Source organism: Aptenodytes forsteri, unplaced genomic scaffold (genome assembly GCF_000699145.1).
Source record: "Aptenodytes forsteri isolate BGI_AS27 unplaced genomic scaffold, ASM69914v1 Scaffold342, whole genome shotgun sequence".
Taxonomy (NCBI): Eukaryota; Metazoa; Chordata; class Aves; order Sphenisciformes; family Spheniscidae; genus Aptenodytes; species Aptenodytes forsteri.
In genome coordinates, this window is record NW_008795853.1 from 422,308 (window position 1) to 440,571 (window position 18,264).

General features: G+C 41.7%; 1 protein-coding gene across 1 annotated transcript; it reads right to left on the reverse strand.

Annotated features, from left to right (window-relative positions):
* Positions 1–2,025: 2,025 nt before the first annotated feature.
* THBS1 (thrombospondin 1) lies at positions 2,026–18,077 on the reverse strand. Its single transcript, XM_009283657.2, is given in 22 exon segments — positions 2,026–4,392; positions 5,093–5,232; positions 5,342–5,439; positions 5,865–6,136; positions 6,290–6,517; positions 6,906–7,140; positions 8,773–8,876; positions 8,948–8,977; positions 9,355–9,514; positions 9,897–10,004; positions 10,582–10,800; positions 11,333–11,485; positions 11,599–11,726; positions 11,913–12,086; positions 12,620–12,796; positions 13,180–13,353; positions 13,676–13,769; positions 15,305–15,430; positions 15,611–15,807; positions 16,057–16,132; positions 16,690–17,267; positions 18,011–18,077. Coding segments are annotated over 22 exon segments (3,546 nt in total). The 3' UTR covers positions 2,026–4,384.
* Between the last annotated feature and the right edge of the window lie 187 nt (positions 18,078–18,264).

Below are 18,264 nucleotides of genomic sequence, written 5' to 3' on the forward strand. Positions count from 1 at the left end.
GGATTTCCTCCGGACAATTTTATCTTTAAGACTTTTGCTTGACAAACACTTTTCTCTATGAGTTCTTTTCCTCTCGTCATAACTCTGCTTAAATATTTATACAACTTTGTGCACTTGTTCTTTCTCTCTTGGAAAAGGTGAGAAATAAGAGCTAGAAATCCCCTTGTGGTTATATTAAGATGCTCTCTTCGATAATCTCAGCAATCCTTTCCAAAATGAATTTATGTTGAAAATCAACCAATGACCATACTACGGACTTCACTACAAAATCATGGCAATATCAGTAAAAAGTGCGCTGTTGTCATTAAGATGCAGATCTTGCTACGGTTATCTCAGTCTTTATCTCCATAGGGTATCAATATTTACAGGTTAAACTACTACACCTCTTGAACATAGGTTTGATGCAGATGACCACTTGAAAACTTAAGCTACTGTATTTGTATGGGCTCTGAGAAGAGCATGTTACGGTAAGAAAACATTGCACGCTCTGCAGTAGCATGAAACTCAAAAGATTATTTATGCCAAAAAGTTGGCCAAGTACCCAGCAACACCAGAAGGGCATGCATTAGTTGGTACACTTACGTGTCCCGCTGAGGAGTCTCCAGGGAGCTGGGAACAACATATTTCCCACAGGCTTCCACTACGGAGTTTTTACGCTGTGGCGTGTGGCCATTTCCTATGCTCTCCCTGTTTAGTTTTTCTTTGACAGTTGTTTCTTTGGGCAAGTACAGGCCTAACTTACCTCACCTATAGCTCTTTCCTCTGTCCTACTGCAGTCACGCTCCCCAGGCAACGAGTGAGTGGAATTAACCTATGGGTTAACACACGGCATACGGCTTGCCTTTATTATTCTAAGGCATGTATCATCCCCAATTCAGATACTACACTGATATAAGCTACATAAACACATGCAATAAATTAGCGTGAAAGTTTGGCTTGGGCTCAGACAAGGTCATCGGATTGGCGTGCCAAGGCTATCTTCCGCCACATCAGCAGCAGTTCTCTTTTCTAAACTTCTGGTTAGACCTACATATATCCATATATGGATATATCTGTTCATACAACTGATTTGCTGTCTAAATCCAGAGTATCTCATTCTTCCTGCAAGTACAGCAAAGAGATTTCTTCAGGTGGGAACTTACTTTGTTTTCTGTAGTTCTCGCTCTTCTCAGTGCCCCTGGGAGGCAAGAAGAGAGTTTGGGACCAGAACTGCAGGACATTTGGTACAGCAGGCCCAGATAAGATCAGACGGGTTACACTGACGGTGCACTCCCACAAGAGACTACCACGTCTCACTCCAGAGAAGTGAAGCAGACAATCCTATAACTGGCAAGGGCAGAAATTCAGCAGCCACTCGTATTTTGGAAGCAACAGCTCAGGAGTTCTTTGTCTTTTTTCTCCTTGTTCTTAGTAGGATAAAACAAAATATACAGGACTGTCCTCAAAATTTTAGTGACAGAAAAATAGGAAAAAACTTCATAGAACAGGACTCTTAATCCTCAGGAAAAGGAGATGTAAAGATTAATTTTGTATACCTGCAGGACCTCCTAAATACACTTCTCATGTGGATATCTGGCACTCCTAATATAGCACCTGGCTTTGCTAAAGGGCTCACAAAACAAACCACTGCTGTAAGTAAAGACTGAGCAACTAGTCTTAACTGCTCTTATTTGTAGCAGCACATTCCAGCAGTTGATACAGCGCCACGTCATCAGCTTTTTTGACCACACTAGCAGTCTCAGTCTAGAAGAGATATTAACAGATAGTCACCTGCCCCTGCAGATAGCCATCACGCTGCCTCTTTTCACGTCAAATTTGCCAGCTGTCCATGCTATATAACTGCAAAAGTGCCTTCAGAGGGACAAGCTATTATACCTGGGGTGAAAGCTCAGGCGCAGCCCCTTGTCATAGTTTTAATGTAGAGTGTAAAGGTGTCTTGCTTTGAAGCCAAGTTTGACATAAATAACATCAGTGAACCACAGAAGTATTACAAAACATGAATAAAATTAGAGCACAAAGGTATAAATATAAATGTCCTTGTTGGTTTATTGTTCTTTGTATGTAAGAAGCTTTATTGTACAACTTACACAACTTTAAAATGGAAAATGGTTAAAAACATTTACAAAAAAGCATGTTTTAGAAAATTATGCTAGCAAAAACATTGGGAGGATGGAAGCAAAAAAATCTTCAGTTCAGTGTGCAAACATTTTATAGAAATAGAAATACTCTACAGGTAGCATTTCATGATAAATTATTTAAATAGCATATCTACACAATTATGTGATTAACTATTACAATGGCAATGAGAAAAATAATTTATAAAAATACAAGCAATGGTATACAAGATGACAGGAAAAAATATAACACAACATTAGAAATTGTATTTGACAATTTTTTTTCCAATGCCATTTCCTTACTGGGAATACATTTTCTGCAAAGAAATTTTGACTATGTACAGCATTAACTTCTTAGTACTACAGTAGCTTTAAAGTTTGTTAGACATTTGAACTCTGCTTAATCCAAAGGCTTTTCTCAGTCACAAAACAATGAGGTAATATTTGTACGTAAAACTTTCACTGTGTTCATTTCTTTTCCTTTTTTGAAAAGACAAGGAAATACTACAGGTATAAGGATGCTGCCCCTTCTGTTAGGGAAAAGTCTTCTTTTAATGTACATCAAGCCCTCTCCCTCTTTTGCAAGGAGCTCCCGAATTCTGTCTAGTCCGTGAAGAATTCCTTCGTTTGTAGCTGCACATCAGTAGTTACAATAATTAGTGTGCAGCGGCACAAATAGCCGGTTTGAACGGTTACTGATTGCGGTCGTCGTGCCTCTCTGCCATCTCCTCAGGGCAGGTATTCTGGTTTTGTGTCAGGCCCACTGACCCAGTGGTAAAGTACTGCAGACATTTCCCAGCACTAAATAACTGCTAAAATGGTAAATGGCATTCCCTCATCTCTGGCACTATGGATGAGACAGGAACTGCTACGGTCTAAGGGGACTTGAGTTTTAGCACTGCAGAACAGCTGCCTGCCAGGCTACCAACTGCCTTGCACAAAGAAAGGAAAAGCCAACATTGAGCTCAGACTGAGAAAAAAACCAAACATCCCATTCCCCACCCCACCACTTTTCCCTGCGCCTCAAAGCCTTTATGGGAAAACTGCTCTTTGTAACAAATACATCACCACTATCTGCTCCAGACAAGACTTTTTTTTCCTTGACTAAAACCCCTCTAGTTTCAATATAGAACAGAGTTAATAAATAATCTGTATTTACAATCTTACAGTCATGAAGACTTGTAACAATGATTAGGTGGATAGTCTTGACGCATTTCTTCTTGTTTTAATCAATAATCCCTCAGTCATTATAACATCAAGGATAGGTAAAAATAAATATTTTACAATTTCAGTATTTTATCTACAGGCCCCTTCCCCTCCCAAGAAGTGAGGGGTTTAAAGCATCTATGGCATGTAGAAAAGGAATGTTGTTTTCATTACTATTATTTTTGTGCCTTTTTAACCATAAAGTGAAGCACATGCTGGTTTCCTGAAGGACAGCACAGTGCTGGCTGAGATGGCGGTGCTTTCTGGCACCATATCTGAAAGAAAAAACATTTAAAGGCAAGAAAGATCTGCATCTAGTCAGGAAAAAACAGAATCTAATTGTAAATCCCAATTCTCCCAAAGCTGGTGTGATCCAGTGTGCCAGTTTTTATCCCCTCTCACCCTCCCACCATGGAAATCAGTTTTAGGATATCTGTTTTGTCCTGTGTAATAGAGCAGCTGATCTAGCTCACTACAAATAGAGTAAAAGGCTGTGTTTTCATCTGAAAGATATGACATATAAAAAGATAATCATTTCTCCAGGTTAAATGGATGTAAACCAAGGTCACGCAGCCCTCATTAAAAAAAATCTTCTCCCCATAAAGAAAAAGATTTAGAGTTCACCCTCCCACCCAAAACCCCTTTTCCCCACACAATGAAAGGTCTTCAGTTTAAGTAGTCCACAGCACATCCAAAGATGTTCTTTTTACAAAAATGCTACTCCATGGGACCTCCAGTTAGAGAGGCAGTGACACTGCACTGTAATAAACAGCAAACAAATGTCTTTCCTACTGAAAGAAGTGTGCTTGTTCAGTGAAGACAATTCTCATTTGCAAGACACATTTGTTTCCTTCCACTTCAGCAGAGGTCAGATACCAAGTATGTTCTCACTTCCATTCTCTCAAAAGCATTCTCTTGAGGCAGGTCATGTGTTTCGAGTCCACATTTATGCAGAAAGAAGAAAGGAAGGAATAATATAATGGTCCCAGGATTTGTAAGGCTAAACGTTTCAGAAGGTGCAATACCAGCATTTTTAATAGTCTCTGGATCCAATAACCTTGTGATTATGGATCTGTGAAGAAGAAAAAGAATTAAGATATTTAAATATTTTTGTGTATTATGCATGATTATGTCTAAGACCTTAATCTCTAGAGACATTTGTAAAGAACATATTGGTCAAGAAAACTGAAAGTGCTTAGGAACTTTCTTGAGTTAGAGTTCATTATGTAATGGTTACATAGACTAGATTCTGAAGTCACTGTTTAAGAACACCAGGGCACCTGGAACTAGTCATGTGCACTTACCTCCACTGAACTGCCAGAGTGCAATATATGGACAACCTACTTTGCTGGCTTTTAAGCAAATCAGTTTTTTTGCATGTCAGACACTACTTTCTTGCTTGCTAAAGTCAATATTTTGCATTTTCACCTTGGACTTTGTCAGCTGTGTTGATTCATTCTAGTCAGCATTTTAAAGGAGATTCAAGATACATTTCACGTCTGGAACTTAACATGGATTTCTGATACTTTGAAATAACAGGATAAAAGTTTAAGTGTATAAAATCCAAGTATATATATCTAATTGGGAAGAATTTATCAAGAAGGTGTCCTGTTTTTGCCTGCAGAACTCGCTTGAGATTGAGCCATGGAAGATCATGGGTGAACTTTCCCTCTTAGCTCTTATTTCTTGATCCATTCTGTTTTTCCTTGAGAGCAGCTTTCTTCAACCAGTTTATTTATACAGGATCTCTTACAATACAGTGTCTTCCTTACCTCTGCATTCATATTTAAGATCTGAGAAGAACACCATTTCTTGAGAGAAGACAAATAATCCTAGCCGACCACCAGCATAGGTTTTATCATAGATTGGTCCCGAGTCTGCCATGATTTTCTTCCCTTCGTACATTACAACCCTACAAAGAGACAATAGGTCAGCCATCTTTGACAAGCTTCTGTTAGGTGCATGTTTACAGACATCCACCTTCCTTGTGATAATTACTTAAGATAAAGGATGATGCTCACCTGATGTAACCAGTCTTTGGTCTATGGCTAAGACGCCATCTGTATGCAGTGAAGTCTTTCCAGCCTATGTGACGCGGGTCATGCCACAAAGTTCTCACCTACAAAAGAATACTTTTCTATTAACCAAAGGCCTGAGATAACGACCATTATTTTGACATGAAGGTGCCTTGACGATCATCATTATGACTAGTAAAGGCTTAAAGTAAGTCATTAGGCTCTGTAATGGGGTCTTGTGAAATCAACTGCATTTAAATTTACTTTTAAATATGTAAATAGGAAACTACTCCACAATTCCAGAAACAATTGATTCACTGCTCCTGGAAAGCCTGTCTGCAGCATGCAATCCTCTTAATTTTATACAACATTTTGCATGATTGAGGATAATTACAAAGTTATTGGTCTTTGCCAAGACGACTACGCCATTCTGATCAGCATGTACAGACCCCCTGCAAGTATCTAACTTGTTGGAAGAACTGCACTGTAGGGCAGGCTGAAGAGTAGGTTATCATAGTGCCACTCTTACCTGGCCAGGAGTGTTTCCTGTGTGCCACAAAGCATTACGAAGGTGTTCTCCTGGACCAGTGGTGGAATTCACCACTTTGATGGAGAGACCCGAGTAGCCTTGAGCTTTGGTTGGTGTGGAGTCCCAGTAAGACTGGGTGATCTGCTTCCACATGACAACATAGAAACGACTGCTAGATTGGTAGCCAAATACGAAGCCAGCATAATCATCATCCCTTTCTGTATTGATGAAGAAGGTGCCACTGAAGTCCACAGCATTGAATTCATCAAAACCTATGGGGGCATTAAAGGAGAAAGCTTTAGGTGCTGCTCTTTTGTGATTCTTAAACAACTCCTTAATGGTTTCTCAGATTCTCCTCCTCCCCACCCCCCAACCCCAAAAAACAAACAGTGTAATGTCTGTTAGAGTTAAAATTTTCCCCTTACCAACTGCAAGGCCAGGGTCACAGTTGACTGTCTGAACCAGTTCTTTACCCTGGTGACGAACAACCCAGTTTGGATCATTTTGGGATGTTCCCTTGGGATCCAGGGGAATCATCTGAAATCTTCGGAAATCAGTTTCACTAATGTCCACATTTTCAGGACAGATATCATCAATATCTGGCACGCTGTCTTGGTCAAAGTCATCTTTGCAAGCATCTCCACGTCCATCACCTGCAGGACACAAGTAATTTCACCATTATATCACCATTGTTGTTTGCTTCTGAGTCTTACAACTTGGAGTTGAAATCTTAATTGCAGATCTCTGACTGCCCAGGTACTGCTGGCAGACACGCTACAGAAGCCACAACAGCTACTGTATAAATGCCCTTTCACTCCAGCCCGATAGTGACTTAGGAGTAAGTTGGATATGTGGTCATTTTTACATTGCTCCTTACTCCTGAGGGGCACTATAACAACAGTACAGACGTTCTATCTTTTTGTTACTTGCAAGTTTTGTCCAACTCTAAATAGTGTGGGGGAAAAAAAACAAAACAAACCATGTAGCATCAAACTATTGGAAGATATTTTAAAAATGTTGCTATGATACTGGCCATCTTACCATCAGAATCAGCTTGATCTGGGTTGGCAACCAATCTGCAGTTGTCTTTGTCATCAGGGATACCATCATTGTCATCATCATGGTCACAGGCATCACCTTTTCCATCCTTGTCATGGTCAGCTTGATTGGCATTGGGCACATAGGGGCAGTTATCAAGATTATTTTGATGGCCATCTTCATCTATGTCCTGGTTGTTGTCGCACTGATCACCTATGCGGTCAGAATCAGTGTCTTCCTAAGAAAGGGAAAAAATAAAGAACACTTCAAAAAGCCACTTAAAAAGAGGCTGAAATAGAGTCTTAATAGCTAGAACTAACTGGGATTTCTGCTTGCTTTAGCAAGAGCTAAGATAGATGTAGTGAGGTATTAGGATTAATACATGCTTAAAGCTACCTGTGCTAACTGCTTTGGGCTGCTTTAGTGTTGCCCTGGTTTTAATTTGAATCCACAGCAGCAGAAAGCAGTGTGGTCATCAGCTTCTCTTCTCCCTTCTGCCGCCAGTCTACCATACTGGACACAGGGTACTTTACCTCCCACCTTCTCTGGCAGCTCCCTGGTTGCAAGAGCCAGATAAGGGTAGGACTACTCTGTCCCTAGCCAGTAGAGACTGTAGCCTTAAAACATAGTCTAACAAGTCTTGGTTTTACAGCTTCCACACCGTATCACAATTTTCTTTATCATAAAAGCCTATAATGCTCTTCGTGCCCCCTGACTCATCAGTCAAGACAATTATTCCCTTAGTGATCAAAGACTGCATGAGCTGCTGTGCTTGCTGATCACATATTTTAGCCAGTCATTTACTTAGTCAGCTTCTGAAATAAGAAAAAACAACCCAGTCATCCCTGAGGCTGCCTCAAGGTTTAGTCTAGTAGTCTTGTCAACACTAGTGGATGACCCTGGTGTTGGTGTAGACAGAAGGCATACCACACAGTTTGAATAGCTACTAATTCTGCCATTTGAAATCTAATATCTCCACTTCTAGAACTGGATTAGAAAAGTGTTTGAAAACCCATGATAGTCCTATATTAAGGTTTCAAAGTGGTAAGAGGAACATTGCCTGAAAGGATCTTCAGGCACTTTCCACCCTCAGGTGGGGAAGTAGTAAAGCAAGTGACAGAGACTAAGAAATTTTATATTATCTGTTTAAATCCTTCAAGTAACACTGCTTTTAGGCTACATGACCATACTACACTAGATTCCACTGATTTGCAACAGCTTTTCTAGCCCTTCAAACATTCCAGTTATGTCCCTGAAGCTATTAAATTTAGAGCCTTGTGCTTGACAGGATGGCACAGGCTTTATCTACCTCTGCCTTCAAACGTTTTTGAACCAGGAAGTTGTGTGAGAGGTTGGATCCCCTAGATTTTTATGAAAGGGAATTTTTAAAGTGTCAGAATACACCTTTTCCTTAGAGAAAAGCAACCTGTGCTGCCTTCAGCTTACTGGTAGCAAAGTTATCTTTTGAAATGGCGCTGTTTCAAACTTAAGGACAAAGATTAAAGAGCACTACAGGCTATGAAGAGGGTAGTTCCTACCTACCTAGATTTCATACAGTGCTCCCAGGAATTTCATATCCTCACTATGAGAATCACTGCAACTGACAAACCTAAGAAATGTTTAGGAGACGAGTACACACGGTAGTCTCACAGATCTTCACTAGAGTTACTTTTCAGAGAATACCTAGCAGCTGTTTGAACTGTGAGGGCATGTTATTTGATAAAGGCACCATTTGGCAAATTAATAAGAATAATTTGTGACAAGTCAATTTTAAGCTGTAACTTGTTGTTCAAATATTTTCTACAATACACAACATACTATGTTTTTTATAATACCAGTCATATATATATAAAAAATGCAAATCCCCTACCTGGTCAGGATTGTGTTCCAGTGGACAGTTATCACACTGATCTCCAACACCATCCAAGTCTGTATCCCTCTGGTCTACATTGTAGACATATTGGCAGGGGGGCCCTTTCTTTATGACCCCCCCCAAAATAAAGAGGGGTCCAAGTCTGTATCCCTCTGGTCTACATTGTATAGACATATTCAGTTGTCCCTTTCATTAAGGACCCCTGCAAAATTAAGGAGAGTTCATGAATGAAAGTCAGACATCTAAATGCTGCAGAGAACTGCAGAAAGCCACCACACACTTCTTGATATATTTTTGAAAGCATTTTGAGCAGCATTTGAAAGCTTTGAGACTTGACTCATCACTAGCTCTGCCACATGCTTCTGTTCCTACTGCCTGTGAGAGTAGAGCTAGATTTTAACTGTGCCAAAACGTGTATATTTCAAAGCAAGTTTCCATTAGCTATAACTGTTACTTTAGTAGTCTTTATATCCTGAAACCACTAGAGGAGAATTTTTGTGTGTTCAGGAATGGAATTCTGGTAGGAAGTCAGTGGTATATTGGGTATGTTTGATCAATCTGTGATTAGAGGCCACCTACCATCTCCATCAATATCCACTGCACACGCATCTCCTTCTCCGTTGTTGTCAGTGTCAGTTTGATCAGGGTTGTGATTGTAGGGGCAGTTATCACAGCGGTCACCAACATCATCCCTATCATAGTCATACTGCTGTGGGTTGTAGATGAATGGACAGTTGTCCTACAAGAGCAAGAAAGAAGTCAAGCTTTAAAAAGAGTCAAATTAAAGCTTTAACCAGATTCTGCTTATGCTTGTACTGCTGTATGAAAGGAGAAATGAAAGGCAGGGAAACAGAACTGGGACGCTTCTATCTCAAAACACCCCGTTGCTTGCATGAGTGTAGGAATGGCTGAATAAAAATGAAGATTCACTTCCAAAGCTCAACCAGCTGCAGAAAGTTTGTCTGCATATTTATGCATATCTAAAGGTTTCTAGGATGGCTGTCCAGTGCCAGCAACTTCCTATGGTCTTCTCAAGATTAAGGTCAGAAGCTAGACCCCAGCCTTAGGAAGGGAAATGGGAGAGCTACATTCTCAAAGGCTGTTCTTTTGTGTTGTCTTACCCGGTCATCAGGAATACCATCATCGTCATCATCATTGTCACAGGCATCACCAATCCCATCCTTATCATAGTCTTCCTGCCCAGAGTTGGGCAGATTAGGGCAGTTATCCTAGGAAGGAGAAAGTACACAGATGTGTTTACTCCTGGCATGATTACAATAGGGATTTTAGCAGGTAAGATCTAATCATTAGGCAAAATCATAATACCTCAAATCAGGTAGGTTACTGTAATTCTCTCAGTTCTAGCTAGTCATTACTGTGAGGATAAGTCTTAGAAAGCCATAGTTTAAATAATTTTTTAAAACAAAGATTTGGCTGCTTTTGAGAATCTTACCCTCCTTTTCTTCCCCTGGGGATCGATATCTGTCAGAGCAAAGCTGATATAGGTATAGCCTAAACTACAGTCTTCCTAGAACACTTATAACAAACATTTATAATTGTGTCAGGCTTCATTTTTTTCCCCATATTGCAGGAATATCTAAAGCAACAGCAAGAGCCTCCTAGCAATACCTTGACAATGGTATCCCTACAGAGAGGGGTATTTTACCAGTTTTATTTGCAGAGAGGACAGTTTAATAGCTCTAACTAGATAAAGACTTGCTTTATACCTCAAACCTAACATATTTTCTATATTTCTCAGATAGACAGGCTATTATAATGGTAGATGGGAAAACACGATAAACTTACTTTTTTACAGTGGTAAGTGGCATTGGCAACACAAACAAGGTTCTCATTTGGCCACCCATCCAAGTCAGTATCTTCTCCACAGATTATGCCATTGCCAGCATAGCCTGGTTTACATTCACAGCGATACATGGGGTCACTGAAGTGGCCAAGGTAATTGCATTTGGCATTCTTGTTGCAGTCATGTGTTCCATCTGTGCATGGATTACGTGGCTTGCAGACCTAGAAGACCACACAGAAATTAAATCCACTGTAAACATCTTTTTATCCCTCATTTTTCCCCCAGAGATTCAAGTAAAACACAGAGAATACATGCTCGTTTTGATCAGAGATCCTTCAATCAGAAAAAAAAAGAAAAGCCTCATACATTACTTTCGTCCACTCCCCAACTCCAGTAGCAGCCTTAGCACTAATTATTATTTTTCTTGTTCAGACCTTAGATATTTTAGTGCTTGGTTCCATTTGAAAATAAATAAGGCACATATCGTTGGATCATAAGTGAATACTGATTAAGTTAGTGTCCTAAAATTATGTATAACATCTGAACCCTCCGTGGCTGAGGAGGATAGTGATTTTTAAGACTCATTTTGAGCTCCAATAGAAACTGCTTAATGGTCCTCCTGTTCTGAATCACAGAGGATGGTGTTTTATTAAGTGTACCAAGTCCTTCTTGCCTGAAATGCATAGGTGCTTTCTGTTGTTTAGAAACTTCGTGAGACTTTATAACCCAGAACAGTTCTCAAGTTGACAATACCTGTTTGTTAGCCATGGCATCCTCAACACTGCGACCAAATGGCTGTGTCCCAGTGAAACGTGGTGGACAAGGCAGACAGTTGTACCCAGGTTCAGTATTCTCACACCTGTGCACTCCGTTGAAGACAAAGCAGGCATCAGGAACCTCTTTGCACTGAAATACAAGTTTGAAATAGAGGAGAACAACAGTTTGCATTATAAACACCGGGATTTATTCTCCCTTCCTATCTTTTCACTCCCTTTCAAGGAGTAAACTAGTCTTCTTACCTCATCAATATCTTGGCAGTGGACACCATCACCATGGTAGCCAGCAGGACAGGCACCACACTTCCAGGAACCATCAGGGGAGCTGGTACACGTAGTCCCCGCAAAGCAAGGATTAGACAGACACCCATCTGAGAAACAAATGAGAAAGTGTTAAGATGAGGGATGCTTACCATGCTGCTACAGTACTGTATTTGGCCGATATGCTGGTTTAACATTCTAGCACTTGTGTTTTACAGCCTCATGTAAAGTTTTTTAATCAGTATTTTCAAGATTGTCCACAACCTTCAGATGTTTATGGGAAAATGGATACTCACCAATTGGACAGTCCTGTTTGTTGCAGACTTGAGTCCCTTTAGCTTCACCTACGCAAGTCTTCCCACCATACTGAGGCTCAGGATTATTGCAGAGACGACTACGTTTTTGAAGTCCTCCTCCACATGTCACTGTGCAAGCATCCCATGGAGACCATGGTCCCCAGTTGCCATTAACTAAAGGGAGATAGAAGTTGGAAGACATGTATAGCTTTAAATTCAGTGGTACAACTAGTTTCTACCTGACTAAGGACTATTACTTTTGCGGTGAGAGCACTTCAGACTTTGTTCAGACCTAAATGACAGAATTAATGGACTCCATGGAAGAGTCAGAAAACAAGTTTAGTTTCTAAACTAAAGTTTCTAAACTTGAAACTAACCTGTGAGGTTTTACCTAGCCTACCTCTAAGTTTAAAGAGAGAAGATTACTAGAACTAGATTATATAGCAACTACTCAGGAAGTTCACCATTTAAGCTACCGAGTAGTAGTTACCACCTGGACACACTTACTTGGGCAAGGATCTTTCTGGCAGGATTTGTTTTCTCTTGCCTCACCCTCACAAGGTTATCTGAAACTAACCTGTGAGGTTTTACCTAGCCTACCTCTAAGTTTAAAGAGAGAAGATTACTAGAACTAGATTATATAGCAACTACTCAGGAAGTTCACCATTTAAGCTACCGAGTAGTAGTTACCACCTGGACACACTTACTTGGGCAAGGATCTTTCTGGCAGGATTTGTTTTCTCTTGCCTCACCCTCACAAGGTTTGCCATTCAGCTGTGGTACTGGAGAGTTGCAGAGACGAATTCTAGTGATGATGCCCGTGCCACAAGTGACAGAACATGAAGACCATGGTGACCAGTGACTCCAGCCACCATCCTGTTTAACTATAAGAGAGAAATGTCTGTTGTTAATAGAGTTTCTGAAAAACAGACTTCAGCTGCACAGCACTTAGGACATAGCCAGTACCAGAACTGTACCAAAGACTCCATATATATTGGATAGCCTCAGCACCATCACAGATCAAGTTGTTTTGTCACTAGAGAAATTGCATACCTAAACTGGCCTCAAATTTTGCCTGGGAGCAGTGCCTAAAAATGCCTATTTACTGCACTATCTGCTCCCCTTTAACTGATTAGTGTAAGTCCTTAAAGCTAGAAGCCAGTGCTCCCTCCCAGTGACAGAGCTACATGGTAATCTTTGCCATTAACATTAAGCCAATAAAAGCGGCCTGTGTTTTATTACCAGTGTGCGTAGATTAAGTACTTACATCTCTTATCGCACTCCTGAAGGTGGCAAGTCCGAGTTTGTACAGAAGACCCTTCACAGCGGTTATTGAGACTGTCACAGGATCGCCCTCTCTGCTGAATCCCGTTCCCACAGGTGACAGAACATGAAGTCCATTCAGACCAAGGAGACCATCCATCATCTGCGTAGTCGCTAGCTGCAGATGGATACAGCTCTGAATAAGACTCCAGGTACGTGTTTTTCCATAGTCTTTTCTCCCACCCCTCTTCTCCACAAAAAAAGGACACAACTGTCCTCAAAAGCCACATGCATCTTCCTTTCTTGTACAAGATAAGGCCATGAACTCAAATGTTTCAGTGCTCACGTGCATCACCTAAGTGATTAACCTCAAAGAAGCATCAGGCTAACCTTACTCCAGTGGTACAAGGTTATATCCAGTTGTAGTATACTTTAGAGCAGCATGTGTCTAGCTAGATGAAGCCAACTGCTACAAAAGCATGAAGGTATTAAGTACTTACGCCAGCATCGGGGGCAGCACTCCCCATCAGGCACAGTGGCATTGGAACAAGGCATGAGAGGACAGGACACTTTGCGGCATATAGTGGCAGAGTTCTATAAAGAATTGAGAGAACTGCAATAAGTAAGTGAAATATAAACAGTGTCTGGAGTCTGGTTAAACGATAAAAAGATCTTTTCTGCAGCACTTTAAAGACTCAATACCACATCTAAAGCAGAGGGTCTTGTATTTAGAGCTAACACAACCCAAGGGTAGTCCCAGGTATTTTTGGTCAAACTTCACCTCATTCCCATTCTCACCCATTACTTTTTAGTCAAGAGCGGAAGTATTTTGGTTTTGCAGAAGTTGATCAAGAGCTACCAGATGCTGGCTAGAGTAAAAGGCTATCACATGATACCCAAAGTATAAGTCAGACTTCAAGGGAATGAAACAAGAATGAGAAGCCAACTTTCTTTTCAGTTAATATGGATTTAAGCTGATTATATGGTAAAGATAAAATGAGTTTAGTGGACTCTGCTGAAGAGCCATGAAATCTGTAACTTATACTTAGAGGTCTTTCATCTTTAAGCCAAGCAGGCAGAGTAAGAACACCCACCTCCAATCTCAATAAGAGCTAAAGGGTAGCCTGTAGTTTTGCTACTTGAAGGTAGCAGCTTGGTCAGAAGAATGCTCTCATGATTACTATTTTTATCTCCCCAAGCAAATGACTACATTAAGGCAATTACAGCTAACATTGAGTGAGTGTTGGTAGGAAAGAGGCAAATGCGGAAGTATCATTTGCTGACTACAAGACAAAAGATAGAGACCTGTAGAAGCAGATGCAGAACTTGGTGACGTGCCTTGGATTGCACATGTACAAATACTCAGCCTTTAGTTTCTAAACAGCGGCAGGCTAGTTAACCCACTCTTTGGTAGACTGGTACTCCAAGATACTTTTGTTATGGTATACTTACAGTTAAAGGGAGCAAGCAAAGAGTTTAAAGAAACTCTGAAACTGTATGTTTTGGTGTACTTTTACAACATTCCACAGAAGCGGAACACAAAGTATGAATATCTTGCCAGGTGGTCCTGGGATTTAAACAGCTAAACTGAAATATGGAAGGGATTGCTGTTCCATATAATCTGTAACAGCTAATAGGACACAGCTAGAAGCATTTGTTAGATAAATAAAACCCCATAAGTTTAAGAGCCTTTACTGAGTACTAGAATGTCTTTTCCTACTAAGCCAGCAGGAGGTTCAGTGAGGACAGAAGGTGGATCTGAAGTATTCCAGGGAGCAAAACTGATAGTACTATAAGTTTGTTCTGTTGATGCTGACTTTTAGTTTACTCATGAACTTACGTAAAGACGACAGGCATTCCCCAAATTAAGGAACTAAAAGTGTGTTAACAGCTGTATCAAAGTGATGTTTTGTATAGTTTTCTAAAATACTGCTGTTGTAACACTGTATGAAAGCTGCCTTTATACCAGAGATCTAGTAGGATGACATAAACTGAGTAATTCTCTGGCTACTGTAGTATGCCCAGTTCTGTGTAGGATTCACTCTAACAAAGAATGTCATTTAGAAATATCTGTTAATTTCAACTCATGAATTTATATACAGAGGATTTATGAATGTGAGGAATCTTACCTGGCAGGTACATTCAGTGCAGCTGTCAATAGTCCACTCTTCTTTGTTTTTGTGCAAGATTCCATTATGAATGCATACTCCAGGAGTGATCTGGACCACTTTGGCAATGAGTTCATTTTCTTCAGTCTTGGGGGTTGGGGGGAGGCAGCGGAGAGAAGATATTTAGAAGTTAATACAGAAAACACCCTTTTCCACAAAAGTCAGAGTAAAGTTATTACTGTTTGTCCAGGCTCTCAAAGGGCAGGTTGTTGTTCATTCACTAAGTGCCAGTTAATGAAAGGTAGCATGAATTTAACCAACACTCACCACTTTGCGAACTCTGTCTTGAAGTGTTGTAACCATGGACCGGAGCCCTTGCAGTTCCACAAACATATTTGTTAGTTCATCACAGGAAAAACCACAGACTGCTTGGATGTCCTTTGTTTTATGGCCAATGTAATTAGTGCGGATAGCTGGGCTGGAACCATTGATGGGGTTGTCCAAGGTAATGATCGCACTAGTGGCTAAGAGACAAAAACACACATAAAGTAAATGCATTTTTTACCATGCGCATTTATCATTCCAGGGTAACACCTGCTAAACAGCTGCCACAAGATTCATCAGGGTGCCTGCAGAAATATAATCTTATTTCTTATGCAACGTGGATTTAGATGTCAGCATATTGCTGAGTTCTGTTTCAACTTGTCTTTCTAACGTAATGAGGAATCTTATTTTTAATAGGTCATTGGATTCAGAAGATTTTGCAAACTTACAGCTGGAGCAGCCTTTGTTCCTCAGGATAGTTTCCAGAGTTGTTCCAAACACAAACCGCACATTCTGCAGCAGTCCCTGTGGACAGAGGAAGAATTACAGCTACTTGCAGTGACTGCAAGGGAAAGAAGTACAACTTGCATGGAGAGAGCTTGGTAGGCACTTAAGGTCACGTAAGATCATTAAGAGTAACTTCATGACAGACAGATGGCAAAGTGAAATACGTTGTTTTATTCTCCTTAATGATAACAAGCCCTGCTTCCTAACATCCTCATCCTTGACCACAAGGACCTGGCAACTCTCCAGGCTGGAAAGAAAGAACCTATGAATTTCTGAATCTCATATAAGAAGCCGAGCAATGAAGCTACAACTACCTGTTTGGAAGCTTCAATGCCTTCTTATTGCTGCAGAAAGTTCTATCCCTGCAAATCTAATGCTTCACCCTTCAAACTCCATCAATAAAGTCTAGTAGATTTAGAGGCGGTCCATATCAGATATACACAAACTAGGCAGTGGTGGAACCCTTTCTCCCTATTACCCATGTCTTTGTAGCTATTTAGGCTGGTTGAGTAGCTAAGGCACCTTCAAGGCAGATGACTGAAAATACTAGGCAAAAACATAAGTGAAAGTCTTACCTGGAAGTTGTCATTGACTCCCCCTTTGGCAATACGGAGCCTGGCACTGCTGGCCAGGTCCCTAGTGAAGATGTTCTGGATGGGGATGTCCAGTTCAGCATTCTCCATTTTCTCACACCCCACATAGAGCTGAGCCCGGTCCTCCTGCACAAACAGGGTGATATTCTTCCAATGTCCTGTAGCTAGCAAGGCATCCTCTACTGACACTAATTGCTGCTTGCCATCACCAGAAAGGCTCAGGTCCAGGGTGCCTGCCTTGCCATTTGATACTAGACTGAAGACATGACCAGAGCCATCTTTCTGTTCCACAGACAGCAGCGTGCCTCTACTCTTCTTGGCTTGCCGGAGGGTGGCCAGGAGGATGAAGCCCTTCTCAGCATGGATAGCATCTAATAAGTCTTGGAACTTGGAGTCAGGGACAGCAGGGATGCGACTGGCATCTTCAATGCGGTAAGCAGGGCTGGAGGATTCTGGTCCCTTCACCAGGTGCACCCCGGGTGCCCGGCGCCCAGCTCCCTTTCGAATGAAGCCAATGAGTTCAAAGAGATCGAAGACGCTGTTATCATCGCTCCTGGACTCTGCAGAGAGATCAGAACAAGCATCATGAGCAAGGGACAAGAAGAGGCCGAGTAGGTGCGTATCTCCCAGGATTACTTAACATACTGGCTCATGGTGTGCATCGTGCAAGGTACAGCGCCTCACATTAGAGCACAGACAGTAGCTCTGATAGTACGGCAGTCCCACCAGGAGCTGCTGTGAGGCAGTACATGTGCATTCTTGTACAGGAGCCAGTCGGCACAGGAGTGCCAGGTACCTGCTGACTGACACACAAAGGTAGCAGCCGTTCTGGCACCTCATTAGGCTCTAGCAGAGGAGAAATGGACAGCAGAAGCCCAGACTGCAATATTCCTATGCTAGGATACAGTGAAGTGAGCTTGCTTAGTCCGGCTGGGTGACAGCAAGCACAGTAGCGGCTTCTCTATAGCACCATAACGGCAGCCTACTGCCCCATTCCTTCTTCAGCCACTTCCTACATCATGTTTCCCCCTTCCTCTGCCCAACACAGAGGTGGACTTGAGCTATGTGCTCAAGTCCTGGAGACTATGCGTTCCTATTTCTGAAGGTTACAGGAATTCCACACTAGAGAAAGTTTCCTGTTCCCAACTAGCTGATGCTCAGGTTAAAAAGTTTTTGTTCATTGAAAGCTTTGGAACTCTTCACCACCGAGCACAATTTCAGCTGCCTACACAGACACCAAGAAGCATTTTATTCCCCCCCCCTTCCCTGGCTGCTCCGAGTACCAGCACAGAGCTAGTCTTACCTGCAGCACGCTTGGCCTCCGAGATGCCGAGCACGAGGAGGAGGAAGAGAACAGTCGTTGGCCCCATGGCAAAGGTCTGTCTCTGAACCTGCCTGGGGACAGGCACAAGGAAGAAGGTCACCGCGCTGCCGTCGCACCCATGACCTACCGCCCAGCGCACCGACACCCGAGGCTCCCCGGAGGCAGAAAGGCTGCGCAGCGGGAGGCAGCGGCGGCAGGGCAGGTGCCCCCCACCCGCCGCCGTCCTCGGCAAG